Source organism: Girardinichthys multiradiatus, chromosome Y (assembly GCF_021462225.1).
Source record: "Girardinichthys multiradiatus isolate DD_20200921_A chromosome Y, DD_fGirMul_XY1, whole genome shotgun sequence".
NCBI classification, from domain to species: Eukaryota; Metazoa; Chordata; class Actinopteri; order Cyprinodontiformes; family Goodeidae; genus Girardinichthys; species Girardinichthys multiradiatus.
In genome coordinates this window covers 18,324,188-18,349,739 of record NC_061818.1, presented here as the reverse complement: position 1 = coordinate 18,349,739, position 25,552 = coordinate 18,324,188, and the positions used below count along the sequence as shown (strand labels likewise).

At 40.4% G+C, this 25,552-nt stretch overlaps 1 protein-coding gene across 2 annotated transcripts; it reads right to left on the bottom strand.

Moving 5' to 3' along the window:
- Window positions 1-602: 602 nt before the first annotated feature.
- Window positions 603-25,552, bottom strand: LOC124863790 (nucleus accumbens-associated protein 1-like). Of its 2 annotated transcripts, none has more exons than XM_047358277.1 (8): window positions 24,899-25,552; window positions 14,325-14,481; window positions 13,553-13,828; window positions 11,428-12,055; window positions 11,085-11,255; window positions 6,841-6,946; window positions 6,564-6,661; window positions 603-4,089 (listed from the first exon to the last, which is right to left on the bottom strand). In XM_047358277.1, exons 2-8 carry the CDS (start codon window positions 14,448-14,450, stop codon window positions 3,779-3,781), a joined length of 1,716 nt encoding a protein of 571 aa, XP_047214233.1. In that variant the 5' UTR covers window positions 14,451-14,481; window positions 24,899-25,552; the 3' UTR covers window positions 603-3,778. The 2 variants fall into 2 exon arrangements, with proteins under 2 accessions (XP_047214233.1, XP_047214234.1); XM_047358278.1 differs by lacking the exon at window positions 24,899-25,552 and adding an exon at window positions 24,331-24,826.

The following is a 25,552-nucleotide window of genomic DNA, read 5'->3' as shown; positions in this document are numbered from 1 at the left end:
AAACTAAGAATACTTTAGTCAGATCTGGTGACAGGATTGGATGGGCATGTCACTAGCTGTTGCACCAGTAATTTTATAAAACAAAAATTCCTTCCTAACACAGAAATTTGCATCCTTGAATAAATGCACTAAAATAAAGGTTGCTTTTATTCATATTTTTCAATATGAGATTATGCAAGAAATAAGTGTCTGATGAATTTCTTTTAAGGCTTGCTACAAATCTTCACCAAGGATGACAAGATATGCAGCAAAACTAAGAATGCTTTGTGTGCCTAAATGATCTGTGAAGACTCGTAATAGAAATAGGAAAAAAAAAAACAATTGAATAAGTGAATTTATTTCAGTGTAAACACATAAAAATATGTTATCTACAATCTGATAGTGTTTTTTTCAGGCTTGCAAAGTGGAGTTTATCAAGTGGAAAAACAAAACTCTAAACCAAATAAAGGAAGCAACACCTGTGATGAACTTTTTTTATATAGCATGAGAATCTGGTCACGCATGACAGCTTCCAGGAAAGAGCAGTGAAGCGCGTCGTAAAGCTGCATCTCTTTGTGTTTGTGCATTAGATAAAGATGTAGAAGGAAGAAACAAAACAGATAAATTGTTACAAATCTTTTATTAGGATGTTTGTTTTTTAATTCATGACAAGTTTTTTTTTATTTTTATTCCATTTCTATAATTTGCATTTCTTTATTTTACAGTTGTTAATGTGCAATTATCTTCGATAATGTTGGGTCACAGTTACAGGGCTTTCACAAAGTTATTGGCACTTTGAACACAGGAAGGAGGATGAGCAGTACAGGAGGTCCACTGGTGCTACAGGGTTACAGAGGGCAAAGAGCAGGTGCTGTGAGGGCACGCCTAGTTTCTGGGTAAATATATACCTCATGCTGCGAGTGCACAACAAACAATCGTATCTCTATGTGTGCATCTATATATAATATACAGTATGTACCTATACATGTATAGAATCGTATTTATATATGTACTGCTTGGAGACAAAAAGACTCCTCATGCTGTGCCACATCTTATTCATTCAAGTGTGTAGGTCTAGATGTACTGGGATGTGAAAAAGCTACACAAATTACAGTTTGCTCTGACTATGCAAGAAGCCCCCCTCCCAAAAAAAAAAAAAAAAAGCTTTCATTCTCAAATGAGCAAGTCTTCAGATAACACACTGCAAGTAGGGTGTGAGCAAGAGACTTTTAAAAAGCTGACATGTAATCATACTTCATTCTACGTGTTTTTTTAAACTGAGACCCTAAACCCATATTTATCAGTAGTCTAATCTAGATAGACCCATTAGGATGCACTGACATGTGTGTGGGGATTTTGTGTATTTGGGACTGACTGGGTTGGGCCCATGTGTTGTACTAACAGGGGTGACTCACTGGCGAGAAGTCAACCTGCTATGACTCAGAACAGATTAAAAAAGTGGCTCAGTAGGTCACTATGTTGCATGATTACAGCAAGAACCTGGCCACAAACTAACTGTAAAGGCTTCTTTGTGCTGGATTTAACTAAAATAAACAAATGAGATGCAACTTCTAATTTCGCCTGCACACAGATTAAACTTCTGCTTTGCCCTTTCTTAGAAACGCATGATTAAGTTGGTGGAAGTGAAAAGTGACACCAGTCTGAAGCATGAAGGACAGGATGCTCACAACAGTCTCCAAGTCTCCGTGTACCTCTCCAAGGTGGTGGAGAGGTACACGGGGGAGGTGTGCCCATGTGGCACTTCCAGTCGAATGCAAAAAGTGAGGTTTTTGAAGTTGTCACCCTTACAGAATACTGCAATGTAATTTTCTACACTGACCCCAGTCAGGCTATGTAAGTTAAGTCTTCTGTTTTAAACAATAACAAAAATTGTTTGAGTTGTTATACATCTTTGACAGTCCCAGCAGTGTGTTTTGCTAGAAAATAGCACTTTCAAATTCACCTGCATTGAAAAGAAAACATGGACTCCCCTTTACTCACCTTCAAAATAAGAGAAAAGGTTAACGGCACATTCTAAGTCAGATCACCTGCAACAGAAAAAGTGAGTCCCCTGTACTGACCAATGTTTGACAGGTCAACATGCAATCAAAAGGCTTCAGTCGAACACAGACTTTCACATTTGAAACATAAAAGAAAAAGATTGGTTGTCGACATTTTTCTAATCAGACAAATGAGGTGGCAGAAAGGAAGAACACTTGGGATTTAACTCAACAGTCTCCTTGGTCATCTGCAGGCAATGGGGAGGGGGGAAATAAAATGACATTTTCCACCTACAGGGGTTTGATTGCTACACATTTCAAAAAGGTGCATGAACCATTGGTTCTTCTCATAAAGGTGCAAAAACCACCACTATAACTCTTTCCCCATCTCATGGAAGGTGCAAAATCATTTAAAACCTTAAAACAAAAGACTTTCCGAGTTCCCACATTGCAGAGGTGCAACAGATGAGATACTGACATGTGTCTGCACAATCCACACCAAAGAACTATGTGGCACACACAGATAGTACCATTAAAATCGGTTTACTTCAAGCAATAGCTCACTGTTTTCTTACTGCTTTCAGTTAAAAAGGCACATTCTTTTGTCTGAAAATAACTACGACTTTTTGGAATTTCTGTACACAAACAACGCTAACAACGTTTTTTTTTTCAGATCAATACAACCTTTAAATTTCTGCAAGTAATCTTCAGAATTGCGAGTAAACGTTTTATGAAAGTTGCAGATCCACAACCTAAGAAAGGGTTTTAACAGACAGTGAAATCCAACTAAAATGTTCATTTTTTTCCTTTTAGGCTGGTGAACAGAAGATGAAATGTGTCAAATTTAGCAGTCCAACTGCTCATTCCATCTCTTTCATTTGAAAATAAAGCTAAAAATAAATGACACAAATTCCTATCATAAGACTCCTTTGTTATACTCCTGCAAAAATAACACTTTCCTCATTTGACAATTACTCTTTCAACAAAAGCTTACTTTCGTGGAGATTTTAAAACAATCCCTCTCGCTCTCATCGCTCATACCAATTCAGGAATGTGCGCCTGTATAAATATAGTTTTTCTTCTGAAAATAGAACCATCTTTATTCACCTGTTTCCTCTCAGTCATCTTTACAATCATCTTAGTAAAAAGCTTCCCCCTTTTACTTTTCAGTTCACAGACAGAAACATGCAAGCACTTTTTTGTAAAAATAAAGAAAGATGAGCTTATTTATACAATAAACCCACAGTGAAACACTCTGTGAGGTGAGGTGGGCTGAGAGGAAGATGCAAGGAGGACTAAGTAGTGTTAATGTGTTTTAATATGATTAAATCTAGTTCCTTTCCCAAGGCTGGAACACAAGTTGTCAGGCTTGCATAGAGAAAAATGCCAGCAACACTTACATTCATTTTTTGCCCCGTCTGCTCCCAGCCTGTCAAAACATCCCTCCCTTCTTCCTCTGGCTGGACTGGTAGCTCCCCCTACCTGCACCTCAGGGAATGTATTTAATATACAACAGTGGCTGCATTTACACACCATACGAGACCAGGGGAGGCAGAGGCCAAACCCTCATGCATTCTCCTTTTACACCACTAACTCTGTTTTACACTCATAAAGCAAAACATTTTTTAAGTTTCATGTCCTGGTTAGAACGGAGTGACAGCTGTCGCCCCAAGCAGTGTTGTACAGATAGTTGAGATGTAAGAGAGATCAGCGTGGGCCAAAGAGTGAGGAGGCAAGCACAACTGGGGGAAAACTGGTACGTGCGTCACCAGACCTAAACCTTTCCTGGGGCTGAGCGTTCAGAACAATGATCCTCCATCCCCACCCACGCCTGGCAAAGATTCACCTGAAGAGCCACCCGACTCCATGCCGGCACTGCCGGTAGTCTCCAGCGAGGCAGGCTCGAAGCCCTGATCCGCCCCCAGGGTGTCTTCCTCTGTCTTGACTCCATCGGGGAGGAAAGAGGAGTAGGCATCACTCTCAGCCATCAGCAGCTTCAGCTTGGGGATCCAGCTCTTTCGCACCACACGGCGGGCATTGGTGCACATGTCCGCTGCAATGGCGTTCATCTCGCTCTCTTTGAAACTCGTGGCAAAGTTCTGGCAATAAACTGAGACAGAAAGGTTGAAGTTAGGCATCTATAGCATTTTTTTCAAATGGGAAAGAAAATAGAACATGCCACACAAGGACTGTGACTAAAAATGCTGGATCAGGATCCAACTGAAGCAAAGATAATCCTCTTGGGGTCAACAATTATCCATAGCAACTACTTAGAAGCCATCTACATGCGAAATTGTCACATTTTGTAGCAAAGATGGGTCTGTCCTGAAACAAATGAGAAATATGTTAAAAAAAAAAAACTCATGGCCACTGTTAAATAAGGTGGAGGGTCTGTAATGCTGTGGGCCTGTTCCTCTTTGAAAGAAACTGGGAACCTTGTAAGAGTAGATAGCATTATAGACCCTTTGAAACACCAGGACCTTTTAAATATGCAGGATATTGATCCAGAACATTTCACAAACACACAAATGGTTCACTAGACACTAAAATCAACCCTCTTCCATGACCTTCTCAAAGAGGACACAGACCTCTGGACAATCTAGAGAGATGGTCCAAAGAGAAGTGATTCATCATCGCACGCTCTTCATGCTTTAACCCTTTAAAAGTTGTTGGATTCATTTTAATGCTTTTCACACAACTTTACCAGGCTGGAATATTATTTAGTCTAGTTTTCTAACTTACTGAGTCTTTTATGAATTTAAACACACTCCTGACAACTCATTTATCAGTCTGTCACTGTTACAAAGTCAAGTAAATTTTTTACACCCCTACTTAAGATGTCATTTGACTTTTCAACTAATGTGAAAGATTTGTTTTTCCACCACTGCGGTGTTGGCACATCGACAGTATGCAAGGTGCAAGAAGGTGGGACAGTTTGCATGGTTGCTTTTCTCCACAAACCTTCTGAGAAGAAATAAAACAGTCAGATTGAAAAATTTCAGTTAACTGCTTGGGAATTCTCCAAATAAAATATTCAACTCCCACCTCATTAAAAAAAAAAAGATTCTAAGTACAGAAGTAGTTTTTTCCACCCTAAATATCAGTCATTTATAAGATAGGTGATTTCTGAATGCTCATCGCTTCAGAAAGGCCATTATCTGCAACAAGGCTTTGAGATAATGTCTTGAAATCGTCTTTTTAATCTGAAAGCATATTTCCGCTCCCACCAGATGTTTTTGAAAACGGTGCCTTTTTGTTTCCAATTTTAACACACAATAAATGTGTGTATACATTAAACTATGGTGACTAAATCAGGAGTCACTTTTTCAGTCACAGTTTTAACTCTAGTTCATTGAATATGACTGGAACTCAGAAATACCGAAATGACTCAATCCTGAAACTGACACAATTTGAAATAAATGACTGTATAGCACGTCATTAATCTTGTTGACCCATTTTATCTATATGTCATCATACAGGTATTAGATATTCACTTAGCTAACTGTTATTGGACAGCCATGAAAATAAATCCCCTCATAAAACTTTCCCTAAAAGATAAACAAAACTTTCCCTGAAGATAAATGAAAAATTCCCTGAAGACAGATGCACACATCTCCTACTGAGTACTGAGTATTTTTGTAATATTCTAATTTTCTGAGACAGTGAATTGTGGGTAAACTCCAATCATCGAAATTACTAGAAATAAAGACTTGAAATATTTAATTCTATGTATATTTCCGAGATGAGTGACAAAATAAATTATAAATTTTTCACGATATTCTGATTGTTTGAGATGTAGCTGTAGATATAAACATTTATACCCAGAGCTCTAGCATGTTTCTTGTGTTAAATTGGCTCAGTCAAAGCCTACGCCTATATTGCAAATCTGTGGCAAGGCTTAAAAACTATTCTTTCCAAACGGTCTCCATTGAATTTGACTGGGTTTTAGATACTTTGCAAGGAAGAATGGGCAAAGATGTGTCTCTAGATGTGCAATTCTGGCAGATTTATACCCCAAAATGACCAGAATTCAATATTTAATTTTGTCACAATGTTGCTAATTTGGGGGTCACTCAAATGATTATGTTATGGCAATTGTAAGGTGCAAACAATCTCCTATTTGCCCAATTAACCAAATGCACCCATACATAAATTGATAATTTTTCTATTTTCTTTAAATTCAAAGCGTAAAACAATATAGGCCAAGACCTGCTAGTCTTGACTCTTTCCTCTACAGCTTTTTTGGTCAAGATTCAAGGTTTTTTGTTCAGACATAAACAGGTTCAAATTTAACAAATTAAGCAGTGTTTTGACAACACACAATGACTTAGCAAAAAAGCCTATTTAAATATGGATATTTAGGATTTTTTTCTTTTTTAAACCAGGCTGCCGTAAAGACATAATTTGTTCCCATTCAAAGTTGAATCTATAAAAAACACTACTCGACTTTTTTAAAAACCTGGCTGCTATAAAACTATTAAGAAATGAAGACTGATGTAAATATTTTAGCAGTTCTTTACATTTCCCATTCCTACTAAAATTATAAGCAAATGCTTGGCACACAGACAAAATATGGATGCTCACACTTGACCGCATGGAGAACTCTGTTGTCCAGGGGCTTGCGGCTGGGGTCGTTGGTGGACGAGCGGATCCCTGTCCCACAGCTGTTGGCCAGAGTATTCCTGAGGCATCAAACCAAGAATGAGGCAGACAGAACAGAGGGAACTAAAATAGCTGTCCTATTTCTCCCAACTGAGCACCAAAATAAATACAAGATACAATAATTTCCATATAAAACCTGAGCCTTATCTTCCTTTACATGAATACATTACAGAAATAGACCCTCGCAGAGGACACAAACCTGTCAAAGAAGGCAGCCAGCAGCCTCCTAAGCAGCACCTTGTGTCTTGTCCCTGCGCTCACATGACAGTTCATTAGCTGGGCTCTCGAAATATACACAGAAGTTCCTGCAAACAGAAGTACATGCCAGAAAGTTAAAAACCAACCACGAACAAACGAAGCCATGTTCTCAACGCTAATTATTTATAGAGACACATTTATCTGGCTACGTTCTGACAGAAGCAGAGAAACTGTTGGTTTAGTGACAACGGTGATTCATATCAGATTGCTGTGACTGCAGCTGTTCTTAAGAGGCTGGGCTGTGTTTACTCCTCTTTTGCTTCCATGTCATATTAAAATTTATTTTGCTATTTTTCTTATATGTTTCACAGCAGCACAACCCCCTGCTTTTAGTAGTTTGCATGCTGTGTTGCAGGCACTTGTTCTTTTCTCACCTTTCATACCCCCCCAGTATACTATAAAGTAAAAAGTACAACCACACCCACATCTAATGTGGAGATCATCACAGGATGTTCTTGACACAAACAAATTGAGTCATATGTGCAACACGGTCCTACACTTCAGTGCCAAGCCCTTGCTATCTTGAGAACAGCTTCCTCTGAATGTGTACATACCAGTACTATGGCTACTTGAAAGTTTATGATAAGACCTACAGATTAAAGAAACTAAGGCACACAATTATTTTACGTTTCGTCTTCATTTCATACATAAAACAATAAATACAAGCACAGCACAAGTTAGTTTTGTGTTTTTTCTTAAGCTTGAGATAAAATTTATTCCAAACAATGAAAGAATATAACAGGAAATAAATATCAAACAGTACACTAACAATGGAGCATTGATTATTACGAAACATTTTCCAGTAGTATTTAACCTAACATGCAAGTCTTTGGGCTACGGGAAATAACTGGAGAAACCCCACAGAATCAACCAAGACTTGAACCAGAAGGCAGGACTTTTCTTTCCTTGAGACAACAGTGTTACCTACTGTAATATACTCTATGCACAATAAGAAACAAAGTAATTAAACACGCACACACACACACACCAGAATAAATACTGGCCATATGTTGGTCACTCATTACCTCTCAAATAAAATAATGTTGAAAACTAAACTAATTTGGCCTCAAAATGCTTGGGTTTTCTTCAGCATGAAAGGGCAACCACGTAACTCATTAAAATAAATCCGTCAGCTGCAAAAGAGTTTAAACAGCAGAGGTATGGTCTTTCCTTCTTGGATTTTTAGGGACTCAACTGAATGCATGTGACAGTTTTTGGCTCAACTGTAAATTACAGCATTACAGGTCTGGTTTCTAAAAAAGACTGGGATACTGTGATCAGCATAAAACAAAGAATAGAATACAATTACATGAGCGATTAACCTTAATTTTACAGAAAAAACTAAAAAGTTGTGTGAAATTTCAAATGTGAGAGGGTATTTAACTATCTTTAAAAAAAACAACCTTTTTTGGTCTTGGGCTTAGGAAGCCTCCAAAGGTTGACAGATAGACAGGGACTGAAGGTGTTCTTTATAAACTGAACTACATCCAGGCATAAACCACAAACCTATATACAGATAACAAAAGAGAAACTGAATATGAAAAGAGAAAACCAGGGACTGTAAAGCACTGGACTGTGGTTTCTGACTGAGGACAGGTGTACTGATTGCTAAAGATGTCCCAGTCTGGTCCCAGGTACCAGCTTGGGATCCCAATCAAAGCTTTTGTTTAAGTTAAAAGTCTCTGAGAAAACTCAAGTGAGGTCTGAGATATTCGGGTGCAATGCTCACAGAACTGTGCACATTATTTTAATGATTTAACTAATCCGGGTTTTCTCTAACAATCTTACGTGTTTTAGATCCTGTATAATAATGTCCAAAATGAAAGAGACCATGTTGCAGGTCCAAGTCTGGCAGTGTCATTTGCTTAGATATCCCCAGCTGTCCTCGAAAAGGATGGAGAGAGCAGGTCAAACATTATTTATTACATTTTAAGAGGAACAAATCAAAGCACCAATGTTACGAGGCAGAACATGTTTTTTGCACCTGATTAACCTTTACTAAACTATCTCACAAGCCAAATTATCAACAAGTCATATCAAAACGGAGAGGAAATATTTAGGCATTAGCCTAGCCCTTCAGCAAAGGGATTTGAATGAAATTATTTAAGCTGGAGCAGGTAGTGACCTTTTCTTTAGAAACAACTGATAAAGCTACTGTTTATTCAGGGGACTCATTGTCAGAACATATAGTAGCTTTCTAAACCTATCTGTTGGAGCAGAATTCCCTGTTAATACAGAATATGTGCCGCTTTGCTACACAATTTCGATGTAATGCTGATCAAGCACTCAAACTAACAAAGTATAATAAATGTAATTATTTATATTAGATTTTGTCGTAAACAATTTATTTATGAATCATCCTCTATAATTGATTGATTTTCTCTCTTTTGGTCATATAACCTTTGCAAATATGTTAGTAATCAAAAGGTCTTCATAGATATGCAGGTTAGCGCTGATATTTGATTCAATGCATCCCCAACCCATAACATGCACATGCAGGATTTGTTCTTTCCTGATAGCAAGCCTGGTGGCATGTCTACTCTTTATTTTGTGGAACACAACCATCTAATCAATAAATCTACAGGTCCTTCTCAAAATATTAGCATATTGTGATAAAGTTCATTATTTTCCATAATGTAATGATGAAAATTTAACATTCATATATTTTAGATTCATTGCACACTAACTGAAATATTTCAGGTCTTTTATTGTCTTAATACGGATGATTTTGGCATACAGCTCATGAAAACCCAAAATTCCTATCTCACAAAATTAGCATATTTCATCCGACCAATAAAAGAAAAGTGTTTTTAATACAAAAAACGTCAACCTTCAAATAATCATGTACAGTTATGCACTCAATACTTGGTCGGGAATCCTTTTGCAGAAATGACTGCTTCAATGCGGCGTGACATGGAGGCAATCAGCCTGTGGCACTGCTGAGGTCTTATGGAGGCCCAGGATGCTTCGATAGCGGCCTTTAGCTCATCCAAAGTGTTGGGTCTTGAGTCTCTCAACGTTATCTTCACAATATCCCACAGATTCTCTATGGGGTTCAGGTCAGGAGAGTTGGCAGGCCAATTGAGCACAGTGATACCATGGTCAGTAAACCATTTACCAGTGGTTTTGGCACTGTGAGCAGGTGCCAGATCGTGCTGAAAAATGAAATCTTCATTTCCATAAAGCTTTTCAGCAGATGGAAGCATGAAGTGCTCCAAAATCTCCTGATAGCTAGCTGCATTGACCCTGCCCTTGATAAAACACAGTGGACCAACACCAGCAGCTGACACGGCACCCCAGACCATCACTGACTGTGGGTACTTGACACTGGATTTCTGGCATTTTGGCATTTCCTTCTCCCCAGTCTTCCTCCAGACTCTGGCACCTTGATTTCTGAATGACATGCAGAATTTGCTTTCATCCGTAAAAAGTACTTTGGACCACTGAGCAACAGTCCAGTGCTGCTTCTCTGTAGCCCAGGTCTGGGGAATGCGGCACCTGTAGCCCACGGTGGCTCTGGATGTTTCTACTCCAGACTCAGTCCACTGCTTCCGCAGGTCTCCCAAGGTCTGGAATCGGCCCTTCTCCACAATCTTCCTCAGGGTCCGGTCACCTCTTCTCGTTGTGCAGCGTTTTCTGCCACACTTTTTCCTTCCCACAGACTTCCCACTGAGGTGCCTTGATACAGCACTCTGGGAACAGCCTATTCGTTCAGAAATTTCTTTCTGTGTCTTACCCTCTTGCTTGAGGGTGTCAATAGTGGCCTTCTGGACAGCAGTCAGGTCGGCAGTTTTACCCATGATTGGGGTTTTGAGTGATGAACCAGGCTGGGAGTTTTAAAGGCCTCAGGAATCTTTTGCAGGTGTTTAGAGTTAACTCGTTGATTCAGATGATTAGGTTCATAGCTCGTTTAGAGACCCTTTTAATGATATGCTAATTTTGTGAGATAGGAATTTTGGGTTTTCATGAGCTGTATGCCAAAATCATCCGTATTAAGACAATAAAAGACCTGAAATATTTCAGTTAGTGTGCAATGAATCTAAAATATATGAATGTTAAATTTTCATCATGACATTATGGAAAATAATTAACTTTATCACAATATGCTAATATTTTGAGAAGGACCAGTAGGTGTTAACTGGTCCCACCAAGACCATTCAACCACAATCTGATGCACTTACATACCTGAGACTAACTCTAGTTTCTCAGCAGGGTCTCCTTCCTCATATAGTTTGGGATGGCAGCGGTTGCCTATCTGAGCAATAAGTTCAGGAGGAAGACAAGTAAGATCTCGGCCTCGCATCCGACCGCGGGTCTCTGTGTGGTCAGGAAGGGCCTCGACGCGCTCTCCAGCAGCTAGAGGTACAATGAAACCCACATTACAACCACACATTGATTGTATTTGCTGTGTATGCCTCCTAGTTTGATGTAGAGATTCAGAATTAGAGCCACAAAGATAAAAAAAAAAGGAGTTGTTACTTTAAAACACAAATTAATGCGTGTTGAATGTTTGTTTTAATTCTATTACCTGCTGCACCCATGTTGAGCATACTGTACATGGTATACATGTTGCAGATTTGCCTGTATTGCTCTTCAGCACTTTCATCTGTTCCCTCTTCTTCCTCTTCATCATCATGGTAGCTGATGGGTGAGTCACTAGCGTAGGTACTCATTGTGCCGGGGCTAGCACCCTCTGACATTCCAAGCCCCGTTGCAGAATTCCCATTGGCCCCGACATTTCCACTAATCCCACTACTGGGCACCATGCCTGCCAGGCTGGTTGTGGTGGCGTTCATACCTATGGCCAGTCCGAGAGCTCCAGGGGTCTGGATGGCACTGCCCCGCACTGCCTCTTGAGAATAACGGGCCGCCTTTCTGGCTCCTCCTCCGCCCGAGCCTAACCCGCCTCCATCGCGGCTGCTGCCACCCTCCCACAGCCGCTTGGCAACAGGAGTGCAAACCACAGAATAAGGAGTGGCCGCTTCCATCTGGTTGGACGGCTGCTCTGTCTTTAGTCGTGAAACAATAGGGAGCGGCGTCACACTGGAGGCAGGACGTGGTGCACTGTTAGTGGTCTGTGTTATGGGGCTCTGGGGCTCTGATGTTGGAGCTTCCTCTGCATGAAGACCCTGAGAGTCACAACTGGGGGAGGATACCTAGAAATAAATGCATCTATCAGTTTTATGCCAGAATACATGGTCAGTTTAATGAAGATATGAACTCATAGTTTTCTGGCATTAAATCAACATAGTTCAGTCTGGTGTGACTTCATTTGGTTTTCATACTTTTAGACCTAAAACTTTATGGTAATTCAAAAAACATTCATATTGAAATGTTTGCTCAGATGGACATATCACATATTCAATATATAACCTTCTCGCTTTCTATTACATAGGACTTTCATCTCTTTCTTTTTTACAAAATGAACTCAATTTGTGGAGGTTTCCAAGCTTCATTAATGTGCAACTTCATTAAGATCTGATGAGGTCTTAAATTTAACACCTTGACTTAGGGCTGCACAAATGTATCATTATTGCAGTGCTTCTGTTTGCAATATAAATTGTGTCTCTATGTGGTCATGATATATTGTATTTAATGATGCCTGTTGCTCAAGCGACAGAAAATGTTTCCGAAGGAATTAAGATGCTTTGGTAAAGTCATTGAGAATGTGCAACTAAGTTTTCACTAAAACCATGTTGTTGAGATAGAAATAATGAAATACATTTTATCCCCAGTAGCTGGATAGACTCCTCATTATCCGGGGTCTATGTTTGCTATGGTCCATCCTGTTGTCGATTTGTTGCTATGTATTAGAACATTATCCTGTTATGTGGCCCATTATTCACCAGGCCTACTGTTGGGCAGATCTACTTACTACTTGGCTCAGACATTATTTAGTAGCCAGAGGATTTTGCTCAGACCCTGTGGCTGCAGACCTCAAATCATTAACCTTCTTCCGTAGTGCAAGACAGCTGGAGTGGCGCATTATGGCCGAACATCTCTATTTTCGTACCATCTGTAAATATGGCCCTGGTTCAGTGGTCATTTGATTTATTAATATGTTATTTTTATTTAAAAAACATTTTGTGTCCTTTTTGTCAACTTTTCTCTTATTATTGGGTCTTATTCTAGCCACACAGAAATAAACTTTCATTTTTAACTGGGTTCAGCTTAATCAGGTCTACAAACAAAATTTTTTTCTGAATATCTAAGTTCAGCCTAAAGTCATTACATGACATTGGGATTAATTTACTGGGGCGCAGGGATTGGTAACTGTAATAATTGCTTTGTATAGTAATTAATCTAAGCTGTAAAATAATGACCTCTAAATACAAAAAACAAAAAAAAATGGCCTTATGGCTATTTTCAGATTGAGGGGACATAATAGCTGCTTATTTTCTGCTTGGAACAAAAGCAAAATAATTAAATAAAAAAATTAATAAATGGGAGAACCCCTTTCTAAGGATCAGTTAATAAAGTGTATTTTTATTTGCAAAAGTAAGCCTTTCCAACAGAAACTAAAGTGAAGCTGGTTACTCTGTTTTAAACACCCACCTTGAAAATCTTGAAAATTTAGTTTACTTTAAACTATAACAGGTTTTCCTGATCTTTACTATCATTAAATCTATTTCCCATTGTTTATGTAGCTTTACCTTGAGGAAGAATTCAGTGCCCTTTTCCATGATCTGCTGGATCTGAAGGAAGCCCGCAGTGTACATGAGAAGAAATTGGTCTCCCACTGTCATGCTGAGGCGTCCTGTGTAGCAGAAAGCCAGTATCTGCTGGAAGCACTGAGGCTGCACAGCTGGAGGCAGCTCAACAACCGTGGGGCTCGTCTCGTTGCTGCTAGCACCCGCAGCATTGCTGCTGCTGCTGCTGAAAAGGTCCCGGAAATAAGAACTGCTGGCGGCCAGAACGGCTCGATGAGCCTAAAGTAGGAAAATGATACAGCAAGGAAAACTGAGTGCTACCTTCAGAATTTGGTAGTTTTATATACCCTAGTGCACTGATTAATTGAGGGACAGATGTTTCATCAAGTCTGCTGTCAGACTTGGTAGTTTTGTACCAAAACCAGTGATGGTTTTTCAGGTGGGTATTGTGATTTGTGAACTCTATTTGTGAAAAAAAGAAAAGAAATTCTTAAGATATAAATAAAATCTAATTTAATTGTTGCGAACCCAGTATTGTGTTTTTATATCAGGCGCAAAAGGAAAGGCTTGTCTAGGGCAGCATTCATGCAAGAACTGCCACTTACTAAAACTCTGGTATTAAAAAGTCAAACTGGAACTCAGCTCCTGTATAAAACGAATTAAAAAGGTGCCACAAAGCCACAACAGTCCCAACTTTCTCAATTGTATCCTTCATTTCCAATACAAGCTCTTCTCCAATTCTGAACACAACAGTAGCATAAAGCCTGGTAAGTACCTTGAAGGCATGGCCCTTGACCATAACAGAGACATCACAGTACAGCCCCTGCAGCCGCTGCTCGTTCAGACACTCTAAAATGCTGTTACCAAAGTTTGGGATCGCCATCTGGAGGGTCTGGGCCATGGTGCGCCTACACACACCACCAAGGGGTTTGCTGGGAAAGAAAAAAAAGGAGAAAAAGTGAGTAAGTTAAGCTACCACTAGGTCAGGTCTTTAATTTGCTACAAGGCTGTCTCTACAGTTGACCTCAATAAATCCAATGAGCCGCAATGCTGGCTATGACATTATTCACATGGTAACTGCAGAGCTGCTTGGTGGGTAACACTTTGATTCATGGGATTCTGCAACTTTATCCACAGCTATGAGCAGGATCGAGGCCACACAGTGGGATAACTTGGATAGATGCACTCACAGCAGTGACAAAAACTCTTCTTGTGATGTCTGTGTGGTGTGAGAAACATTTCAGAGGGTAATGTGTGGAAGAGGAGCAATGTAACAAGGCTGTGTTAAAAGACAAAAGGCTCAAAGAAAGGAAAACAAGTGAGGAATGTGATACTCAAGACACTGTGAAAACGGCTCATAGGATTTTATTAGCGCAAATAATAAATCTAACATAAACATAATCTAATCTCAGTCTGTTAACCACATTATATCCACACAATAAATACTTCATTTCAAAGACCAGTTCTTCATCTTCACCTAGTATTAGAACCTAAAGTGAAGATCATTTGAGTAATGCTGGTCTTTGTAAATACTTTAAGGTAATGGCTACAAGAGAATGGCAACTCACCTAAGACAACTAAAACTGTGGCAAAATCTTGCCACCTAACACACAGTAACGGAAGTTAAAAAGTCACCAAGTCCCACAGATAGATAACTGGTGTCACCTGGTCTCCAAAATAACCATTAGAAGCTATCTACTAAACTAACCAGAAATGCTTTGGGCAGATGAGACAAACAGAGGTTTTCAGCAACAACCACTATATATACAAGGGTTGGACAATGAAACTGAAACACCAGTCATTTTAGTGTGGGAGGTTTCATGGCTAAACTGGACCAGCCTGGTAGCCAGTCTTCATTGATTGCACATTGCACCAGTAAGAGCAGAGTGTGAAGGTTCAATTAGCAGGTTAAGAGCACAGTTTTGCTCAAAATATTGAAATGCACACAACATTATGGGTGACATACCAGAGTTCAAAAGAGGACAAATTGTTGGTGCACGTCTTGCTGGTGCATCTGTGACCAAGACAGCAAGTCTTTGTGATGTATCAAGAGCCACGGTATCCAGGGTAATGTCAGCATACCACCAAGAAGGACGAACCACATCCAACAGGATTAACTGTGGATGCAAGCGGAAACTGTCTGAAAGGGATGTTTGGGTGCTAACCTGGATTGTATCCAAAAAACATAAAACCACGGCCGCCCAAATCACGGCAGAATTAAATGTGCACCTCAATTCTCCTGTTTCCACCAGAACTGTCCATCAGGAGCTCCACAGGGTCAATATACACGGTCTGCTATAGCCAAACCTTTGGTCACTCATGCCAATGCCAAACGTCGGTTTCAATGGTGCAAGGAGCGCAAATCTTGGGCTGTGGAAAATGTGAAACATGTATTGTTCTCTGATGAGTCCACCTTTACTGTTTTCCCCACATCCGGGAGAGTTACGGTGTGGAGAAGCCCCAAAGAAGCGTACCACCCAGACTGTTGCATGCCCAGAGTGAAGCATGGGAGTGGATCAGTGATGGTTTGGGCTGCCATATCATGGCATTTCCTTGGCCCAATACTTGTGCTAGATGGGCACTTCACTGCCAAGGACTACCAAACCATTCTTGAAGACCATGTGCATCAGTGGTTCAAACATTGTATCCTGAAGGCGGTGCCGTGTATCAGGATGACAATGCACCAATACACACAGCAAGACTGGTGAAAGATTGGTTTGATGAACATGAAAGTGAAGTTGAACATCTCCCATGGCCTGCACAGTCACCAGATCTAAATATTATTGAGCCACTTTGGGGTGTTTTGGAGGAGCGAGTCAGGAAACATTTTCCTCCACCAGTATCACGTAGTGACCTGGCCAGTATCCTGCAAGAAGAATGGCTTAAAATCCCTCTGACTGCTGTGCAGGACTTGTATATATCATTCCCAAGACGAAATGACGCTGTATTGGCCGCAAAAGGAGGCCCTACACCATACTAATAAATTATTGTGGTCTACAACCAGGTGTTTCAGTTTCATTGTCCAACCCCTGTAGGTCTGAATGCAAACAAATGATGAATCTGTGGAAAAACACCCCACTGGCTAGATTGGTGGATGATCTGTGATGCTGTGGGCCAGTTTTTCTTCCATTTTTTGAGATACCAGGAGATTCTATGTACAAATCTGGCTGCTTCTGTCAAGAAAAAAACAAAAAGAAAAAAATAATCCAAACACACAGACAGAAAAAGGTTAATTAGATAGTATTAATATTATTTCAATGTATTTGCCAGAGGTGCCAATACTAATAAAGGGCACTGTGTATATTTTGCCATTCAAAAAAACGTGTTTTCTTTGTTCTCCTGGAGGCCTTTACTATCCAGTTTCACGGATTTATTTAAATGTCAACATATATTCTATAATCACAATATGCATATAAATAACTTCAGTTGTACAAGAACTTTTATTGCCAGGACCAGGCTTGCTAAAAGCCTTGTTTATTATCCTCGGCTTTGTGCGAGCTATAAAGTTGCACGTCCTCAGATAAGTGGGTCATGTTCTCTTATTCTGTGAGTGAAAGTGCGGGTAGCGTGAACAGAAACCACATTGCATGTTACAGTTCACCTCAATCAACAGTGAAAGCATTACACACCCCCTCAGCTTGAACCATCTCTTAAGACTGCTGCATTAAGGTCTGCTAACTAAAAATGAACCAATGACAGACTACGTGAAAATGTGTGAGGACCATGGGAAGACGTATCTGTTTAATGTTACGTGATCAGGTTTACTCCAGTGCATTACTTCAGTCCAGTTACTGTACCAGCATTCTCAACATGTCAGCTACTGTGACTCTTGAACCTTTTTACAGTTTGTCATGTTATAGCCACAAACTTCAATGTATTTTACTGGGATTTTATGTGCTACAGTAGTTCATAACTTTGTAGGGCAAAGAACATATTTTAAAAATACTTTTTTATAAATAAAAAAACAGAGCTATGAATATACAGTGCATCTAATAATTAAAAGGCAGAACTGCAGACCCATCCATCTAAAATGATAGCCTGGCGAACAGATGAACTGCATGGTGGCGGGGTCGGTGAAAGGTCTGAGTTCAAACCTTGGCCTGGGCTTTGGCTGCACTGAGTACTCCAGCTTCCTCCAACAGTCCAAAAACATGACTGGTGGTTGGAGTACGTACTCTAAACTGGTCTTAGGTATGGGCGTGTGCATGCATGGAATGGCAGAGGTCCACAGCTCAGATGGGAGAATTTTATTGTCCTAAACCGCCAGATGTCATGCTCTTCATTAATCACATTTATGGAAGATTGGCAGGAAGAAACTCACTGTTTAAAAAAAAGCTATAAAAAGTCCCTTTGAAGGTTTGGCACAAGCCATGTAGGGGGCACAGCAACTATGTAGAAGAAGCTCCTCTGGTCAGATGAAACCAAAGCAAAACCTTTTGGAGCACATGCAAATTCACAGGGGCCAAAGACGGTGCCGCCACTCACCCTGAACAAATCATCCCAGCTATAAAACATGGTGGGGGCAGCATCATGCTTATGGGATCAACAAGGACAGGAAAGCTGTTCAAAGTCAGCCAGAGCTAAATACAGGGTAATACTGGAAGAAAACCTACTGGGGCTGCTGTAGATTTAAGACTTGGCTAAAGGTTGACCTTTCATCAGGACAAGAATCTGTAGCATACAGCCAAAGTTAGAATGTTTAGATCAAAGTGTATTCATGGGTAAAAAATAAAAATTTATGCCACACATATCAGATTTTTGATTTGTAAAAAAAAAGATTAAAACCAAGTATCCCTTTGCTCTAGTCTGTGTGGGTCTATCACAAAAAAACGGCTTTAAAAAGACAGAAGCTTGTGGTTGTGCCAGGACTAAATGTGTAAAAATGTAAGGTGTATAAATACTTTGCAAGCTCTCTGTCAAAGTTGAGATTATAAAGGAGCCATTGATTACGCTAAATAGCAATGGTTACTACAGGTCCTTCTCAAAATATTAGCATATTGTGATAAAGTTAATTATTTTCCATAATGTCATGATGAAAATTTAACATTCACATATTTTAGATTCATTGCACACTAACTGAAATATTTCAGGTCTTTTATTGTCTTAATACGGATGATTTTGGCATACAGCTCATGAAAACCCAAAATTCCTATCTCACAAAATTAGCATATTTCATCCGACCAATAAAAGAAAAGTGATTTTAATACAAAAAACGTCAACCTTCAAATAATCATGTACAGTTATGCACTCAATACTTGGTCGGGAATCCTTTTGCAGAAATGACTGCTTCAATGCGGCGTGGCATGGAGGCAATCAGCCTGTGGCACTGCTGAGGTCTTATGGAGGCCCAGGATGCTTCGATAGCGGCCTTTAGCTCATCCAGAGTGTTGGGTCTTGAGTCTCTCAACGTTCTCTTCACAATATCCCACAGATTCTCTATGGGGTTCAGGTCAGGAGAGTTGGCAGGCCAATTGAGCACAGTGATACCATGGTCAGTAAACCATTTACCAGTGGTTTTGGCACTGTGAGCAGGTGCCAGGTTGTGCTGAAAAATGAAATCTTCATCTCCATAAAGCTTTTCAGCAGATGGAAGCATGAAGTGCTCCAAAATCTCCTGATAGCTAGCTGCATTGACCCTGCCCTTGATAAAACACAGTGGACCAACACCAGCAGCTGACACGGCACCCCAGACCATCACTGACTGTGGGTACTTGACACTGGACTTCTGGCATTTTGGCATTTCCTTCTCCCCAGTCTTCCTCCAGACTCTGGCACCTTGATTTCTGAATGACATGCAGAATTTGCTTTCATCCGAAAAAAGTACTTTGGACCACTGAGCAACAGTCCAGTGCTGCTTCTCTGTAGCCCAGGTCAGGTGCTTCTGCTGCTGTTTCTGGTTCAAAAGTGGCTTGACCTGGGGAATGCGGCACCTGTAGCCCATTTCCTGCACACGCCTGTGCACGGTGGCTCTGGATGTTTCTACTCCAGACTCAGTCCACTGCTTCCGCAGGTCCCCCAAGGTCTGGAATCGGCCCTTCTCCACAATCTTCCTCAGGGTCCGGTCACCTCTTCTCGTTGTGCAGCGTTTTCTGCCACACTTTTTTCCTTCCCACAGACTTCCCACTGAGGTGCCTTGATACAGCACTCTGGGAACAGCCTATTTGTTCAGAAATGTCTTTCTGTGTCTTGCCCTCTTGCTTGAGGGTGTCAATAGTGGCCTTCTGGACAGCAGTCAGGTCGACAGTCTTACCCATGATTGGGGTTTTGAGTGATGAACCAGGCTGGGAGTTTTAAAGGCCTCAGGAATCTTTTGCAGGTGTTTAGAGTTAACTTGTTGATTCAGATGATTAGGTTCATAGCTCGTTTAGAGACCCTTTTAATGATATGCTAATTTTGTGAGATAGGAATTTTGGGTTTTCATGAGCTGTATGCCAAAATCATCCGTATTAAGACAATAAAAGACCTGAAATATTTCAGTTAGTGTGCAATGAATCTAAAATATATGAATGTTAAATTTTCATCATTACATTATGGAAAATAATGAACTTTATCACAATATGCTAATATTTTGAGAAGGACCTGTATTTTCACTAATGCAAAAAGCCCAACAGTGACTATTTTTACATCCTGAAGACAAAGCATGCCTCAGCACACTTTCGAGAGAAAACAGCCAAAGCCCTCCTTGAACAGATTCTTTTGCTCTTAAAAATGCTGTGTGTATGCTGCTCTCACGCAAACAGGAGGAAACAGATATACATGAGATAAATTATCTTTTCAATTGAACACACTGACTGATACCCACCCTGTAAGAAGTATACGACCAATTTTGGTGTGACTGTGACTGATAAGGGCTGGAGTGAGCATCCCCATCATATCCAAAGCCCTTCATTTGGAACTTAGCCAAGCTCCAGGGTAAAAGAGAAATGCTTGCTTTGTCTCTGTCTCTCAAGCTCCCTCTCCCTCATACTAAAACACAGATGCATGCACACACACAAACTCAAACAAACCCACAAAAGGCACACTGAGTCACACACGGACATTAGACAATGCTGCTTGTTTACAGTTTGGCAAGCTGCACTAAGCATACACATGCGTGCACGTAAAGTCACACAAAACGGCATGCTGAGAGCAGGGTGTGTTTGCTCAGTTTGCCCTGGCAGTGATAGAGAGAGAGTGTGTGTGTGTGTTTGTGTGTGTGCATGCGTGCTGGTCTTCATGTGGGCCTTTATGTACTAAGGAGGGATAGTGGGGACTGCAGAGATGAGTGGGATCATCTTAGGTCCTTATGACATTAAATCTATAAAAAAAAACAGCAATGGGAACAAGTCAATCTCACATCGTGGCTTAAATTTTATACCATCCAGCTTGGAGAAGAAAGTAGGTCAAACATTCTTGCAACATACTTAGGACTTTCACTCTAAGCTTTAGGAATATTCGGCCCACATATAAATGGGACTGCACAGATATGTTTTTTCAGAAACTTGCAGGTTTTTTTGTAGGTCCTCTCCAGGCAGTTTAGGCAAAAAGTCTGGTGGGTCTGGTTTATGGATGTAGAATATATCAGCACTACCATCATTATCAGCCGATGTTTGACATTTTTTATTTGTCATATCGGTCCGATAAGTAAAACTGGGTCAATATTATTAATCTACTGTATGTGTTTTTCCATCTTACTGCCATTTGTGCATGCAGAGGAGAGGGTTAGCCATGTGGTTTTTGTTTGGGTCATAGTGATGCAGAGCAGAACTGGGAGGTAATTTACTAAAGCAGAGAAGCAAGGTCAGTACTATTGTTTTTTATGGTGTTGAAAGTGTAAGTAAATTTATATAATATTGGTCAATTTCAGCAATCGGTTATAACAGCAATATTAATACTGGATCTCAATTGCAGCCCAAATTTTCATATTGGTGCATCCCTAATCTAATTACCCTAAAGTGTCAGGTCACATTTGTTCATCAAAAGGGGGAAGTGTTACATGAAATTTTACGGAGACAAGTATTGCGTGTGGAGTCAATGAAACAGGCAAAAATCACAACAACAGCAGGTATGTCACAATACGTCACTCTGCGGCTGCTGCTTCTGCTGCTATTGCCATTCAAAGCTATCCTGTTAAAAACATACTGGTGATCTGTCCAGGGTGTCCTTGACTCCAACCAAATCATCGCTGGAGATGGGCATCATCCCTCCTGCAACTGTGCACGAACAAGCAGGTATAGACTTTTATGGTTTTCCAATTTCCATTTTTATTATGTTTACTTTGAAAACAAGAGGGGAAGGTTGTATTTTGTGTAAATGGAGGTGGCTGTTTAACAAAAAAAAAAAAAAAACTGGAAATTCATCAGTAATTGTTTTTTTCGTAGGTTTTTATGGGTGTGGCCAAAATTACCCCACAGTTTAGTCAAATGAAAGCCCATTGGCATCTTGACCTTTTATCATTGAGTTATCAGTTGAAATACAACTCCTTTTTTAGTTTGCTAGCCCACCTAAAAGGTGGTGGTCATTTCTCCACTATATTTTGTACCTTTGCAGTTTTGGTCATTTATGTACATAAGATGGTCAGGTATAAAACTGCCAAGGAAAGTTTTGTACAGATCATGCATGAATTTGTACTCGCCAGGGGACAAGTCATACAACTGTCAATTCAAAAGGGAACTTCTAAAGTCCTCTATGAGAAGATTTGACTCCAGTAAATACTACCTACAGGAAGGACATCACACAGAGCTATTTTGATGTGATGACTGATTACAATCTGTCCTAAATTCAAGGGGCGCTGGTCATTTCGCCCCTTCGGAGTTTTGGTGTTTTTGTACTCGACTTTTTCACAAGACATTTTGTACCGACCATGTCTCAATTTGTACCCAATAAAGACTTTGGCAGCTGACAGTTCAAAGTAATTTTCTATATTCTGTTCAAAGTCTATTTGAAGAATATATAGCAATATGACTCCATTAAATACTAACAGCCAGATGGAGGCCACTCTTAGTTCATTAGCTTTAACAGGGGTCCTTAACAGTCATATTCTATAAGAGTCAACTGGCTCAAAGAGGCATCATAACGCCAATCAATGAAAAGGGATCATACAAGAAAAGATACCATTTGTATTAAATTATACATGAGATTTGAGCATTTTATGACCATTTCTCTCCATAATACAAAAATCACAAATCACTAAAACCACAAATAAACTCAAATGCCATGGGTGAATTACATGGGCACAAAATGGTTTGTTAGCATGTATGAAATGGCAGTAAGAAGGGATCAAATTGTAATGTAGAGGTACAAAATTGGGGTACAAATTTGCAAAGGACCCACGGCAAAAACTGGATTCAGAAGGGTTCATTTAAAATCTTCAGAAAGTAATATACAATTGAAATCAGTGGAATGTTTTTTGTGCAATTTTATGATTACTTCTCTATAGAATTCTTAAAAATAATCACAAAAAATAAAACTATAAATAATGAACAAAGTATAGGTGTGGGGATTAGTTTTTTAGGCATATAAAATGAAATTAGGAAGCAACAATTGCCATGTGTAGGTAGGAAATGGGCATATGAATTGGGGCACAAAATGGACAAAAGAACCTGTTAAGGGCCTTGTTATTTTGATCCTTAACTAACAAACCATGAATCAGTTTGTAACTGCTAAGAGGACGTTCCATATCCGCATTGACAACAGACAATTTCATGTATCTTTCTATAATCTACTCATACTGTATACTAAACAAATGTGGAATTATGAATCTACTAAATTAAAGTTACTTAGAGTGATTCTGCTTGGATCAGGTGTAATAATCTGTCATATTTCCTAAGATTGAACTGGCCTGGGGATCAGAATCCAAAATAAACAGAGATAGAATCCAATTCAAACTTTCTGAAAATAATAAGCAATTAAATGAAATAATAATGAGATTACCTGTGATGAGATCTAAACTGATTTGCAGTGATTTAAATAGATTATGGTTTGTTTATGATTACGGTAGTAAGACGGGATGGGAAGGCACTGCTTAGGTACCAAATGGCAAAGGGCGAACTGACCCAACAGTAATAAACAAACCAAAAGAACAACAAGAAAGGAAGACATACATGAATATTAAAAATAGAAGTAATTTTATGAAAAAGAAAAGATGGACAACATACAATGCAGCTCTGTGTCCGCAAACAGCAGAAGTTTTGACAATGCAACATGGATGATTAATACAGTCACTGGTACACCTGGCACACAGTTCATTCCCTGTGTAGAGGCATTTCCTGGTTTGCTTGTGTTCATGCCTGGATAGTGCATACCTGTGCTGCTCCTCTCATGTCAAGACATATGCAGCTACAGCACTGATTTGTGATTAGTCATATCAAAGCAGCACAGACATATATAACCAAAGCTTCTCTCTGCTGATTCTTTCTTCACGCATGCCTCTCTGTAAATATCACTGAAGTGGAAAAGATGTCACACTATGATGAAGAAAGGATAAAGAATCCAGTCTATTAAAAGGTGGATGGGGAAGTCAGGGTATAGGAGCAAGCCCCGGTGATACCACTCTGCTTACTCGAGTGGTATTCAGGTGGGCCCACATTGTTAGGTTCTAAATAGACTAGTCGGTATTAATTAATCCCCGTTAACAGACTCTAATGCTCCATGCCCTCTCCCATCTGCAGCAGGCCTAAGGGAGGAGGCTAACGGCTAAGCTAACGCTACAGTTAAATATTTTGGGCGCACCATCACACCTCACTGGGTGCACAACATCGAGGCATTTCCGCGCTAGAAAACATAAACAAAGCAACACTTACTGCCCGAGAGGACGTGGGTTTGGGACGTGCTAAGCTGTGCGCCAGCTGTCGGAGACTCCAATCAATTTTGTCTTCTTTTTAGTGTTTAGCTTATTTGGATATTTTGGTGATGGGGGAAATCGGCTCCCCCTCTGCCATTCTCCATAATACCGACATCAACAGGTCATCCCAGGACACGCAGCAGCTGAGGGCGAGCCAGACGGAACCAGTGCGGCACGGAGCAGAGGGGGGTCGGTGGGAGCACAACAAGGCACAATTCTTCGAAACCGGCAATCGCAAGAGGCTGCCGGGCCAAATAAAAAGAGAGAGAGAGAGATTGAGTGACTGCTTTCATTTTGTTTAGTGGAACCTACGGAGTGAATCATTAAAATCCTGATCTAAGAAAAAAGGCATACGAAAGTTTAAACAGCGCCAACCTGGACCCATCCCGTTGTTCGCCTGGTTAACTTAAAAACCTTAATCGTCCCCCATCTGCTGGACCGATTTGACCCCCACTTCCGCCACAGCCGGTGTATCATCATCAGACCCCTCCTCAGGACTCCCCCACAAAACGGCTAATAACACTCACCCCGTCACTGGGAAGCTGAGGCAGAGCGAAGGTCTAAAGGAGGAGACGAGGCGCTCTCTCCCCCCGTTTTTCCTCGATCCGGCCGGCCATTCAGTGCGAACGGATCGGCGATAGCAGGACCATCGAGGGCGGTACAGTATCCCGGGGGATTGCGGAACACAGAGCCACTGATCGCACAGAGCAGAGGAGGAGGAAGACAAGCATGACGCGTTCGTCACTCAATCGCATGATCGTTTCAAGCGCAGCCTCATTTTGGGGGAGACCTATCCCTGAACGGAGGAGACTGTTTGCGCATTGGCACAACAGCAGGCTGCAACGAGAGAGACTGGTCTCTGTCTCTCTGCTGCTACCGCTCCTGCCTGTCATCTGTGAAGCCCGGGAAACATTGGCCGACTGAGTGTACTTATTTCAACTCGATTAAAGGAAATAAAAACCTTTTGAGCTAAATGCCGGATAACAAGACCCCTCTCACAACATGCAGTTGCATTTTCTTGTAAAACAGTATGCATAAACCACCATGGCCTTACTGTGTGGATCAAACTGACTCAGTTCTCAGTTTAGACAAGCCTTTATTTATTTATTTGTTTATTAATTGTGACTGGTTTAATCCTATGCTGCATCACAGTGGTGATTGCTGGAACGGCGCCCAGGGCG

Bases quoted from the DNA above. Each gene is read 5' to 3' on its own strand.
- LOC124863790 (XM_047358277.1), bottom strand. From the start codon at position 14,450: ATGGCCCAGACCCTCCAGATGGCGATCCCAAACTTTGGTAACAGCATT. The intron at 12,056-13,552 runs GTAAAGCTACAT...ATTTATTTCTAG, and splicing joins GCACTGAATTCTTCCTCAAG to GTATCCTCCCCCAGTTGTGA. The intron at 6,662-6,840 runs GTTTGTGTCCTC...TTGATGCCTCAG, and splicing joins CTGGCTGCCTTCTTTGACAG to GAATACTCTGGCCAACAGCT.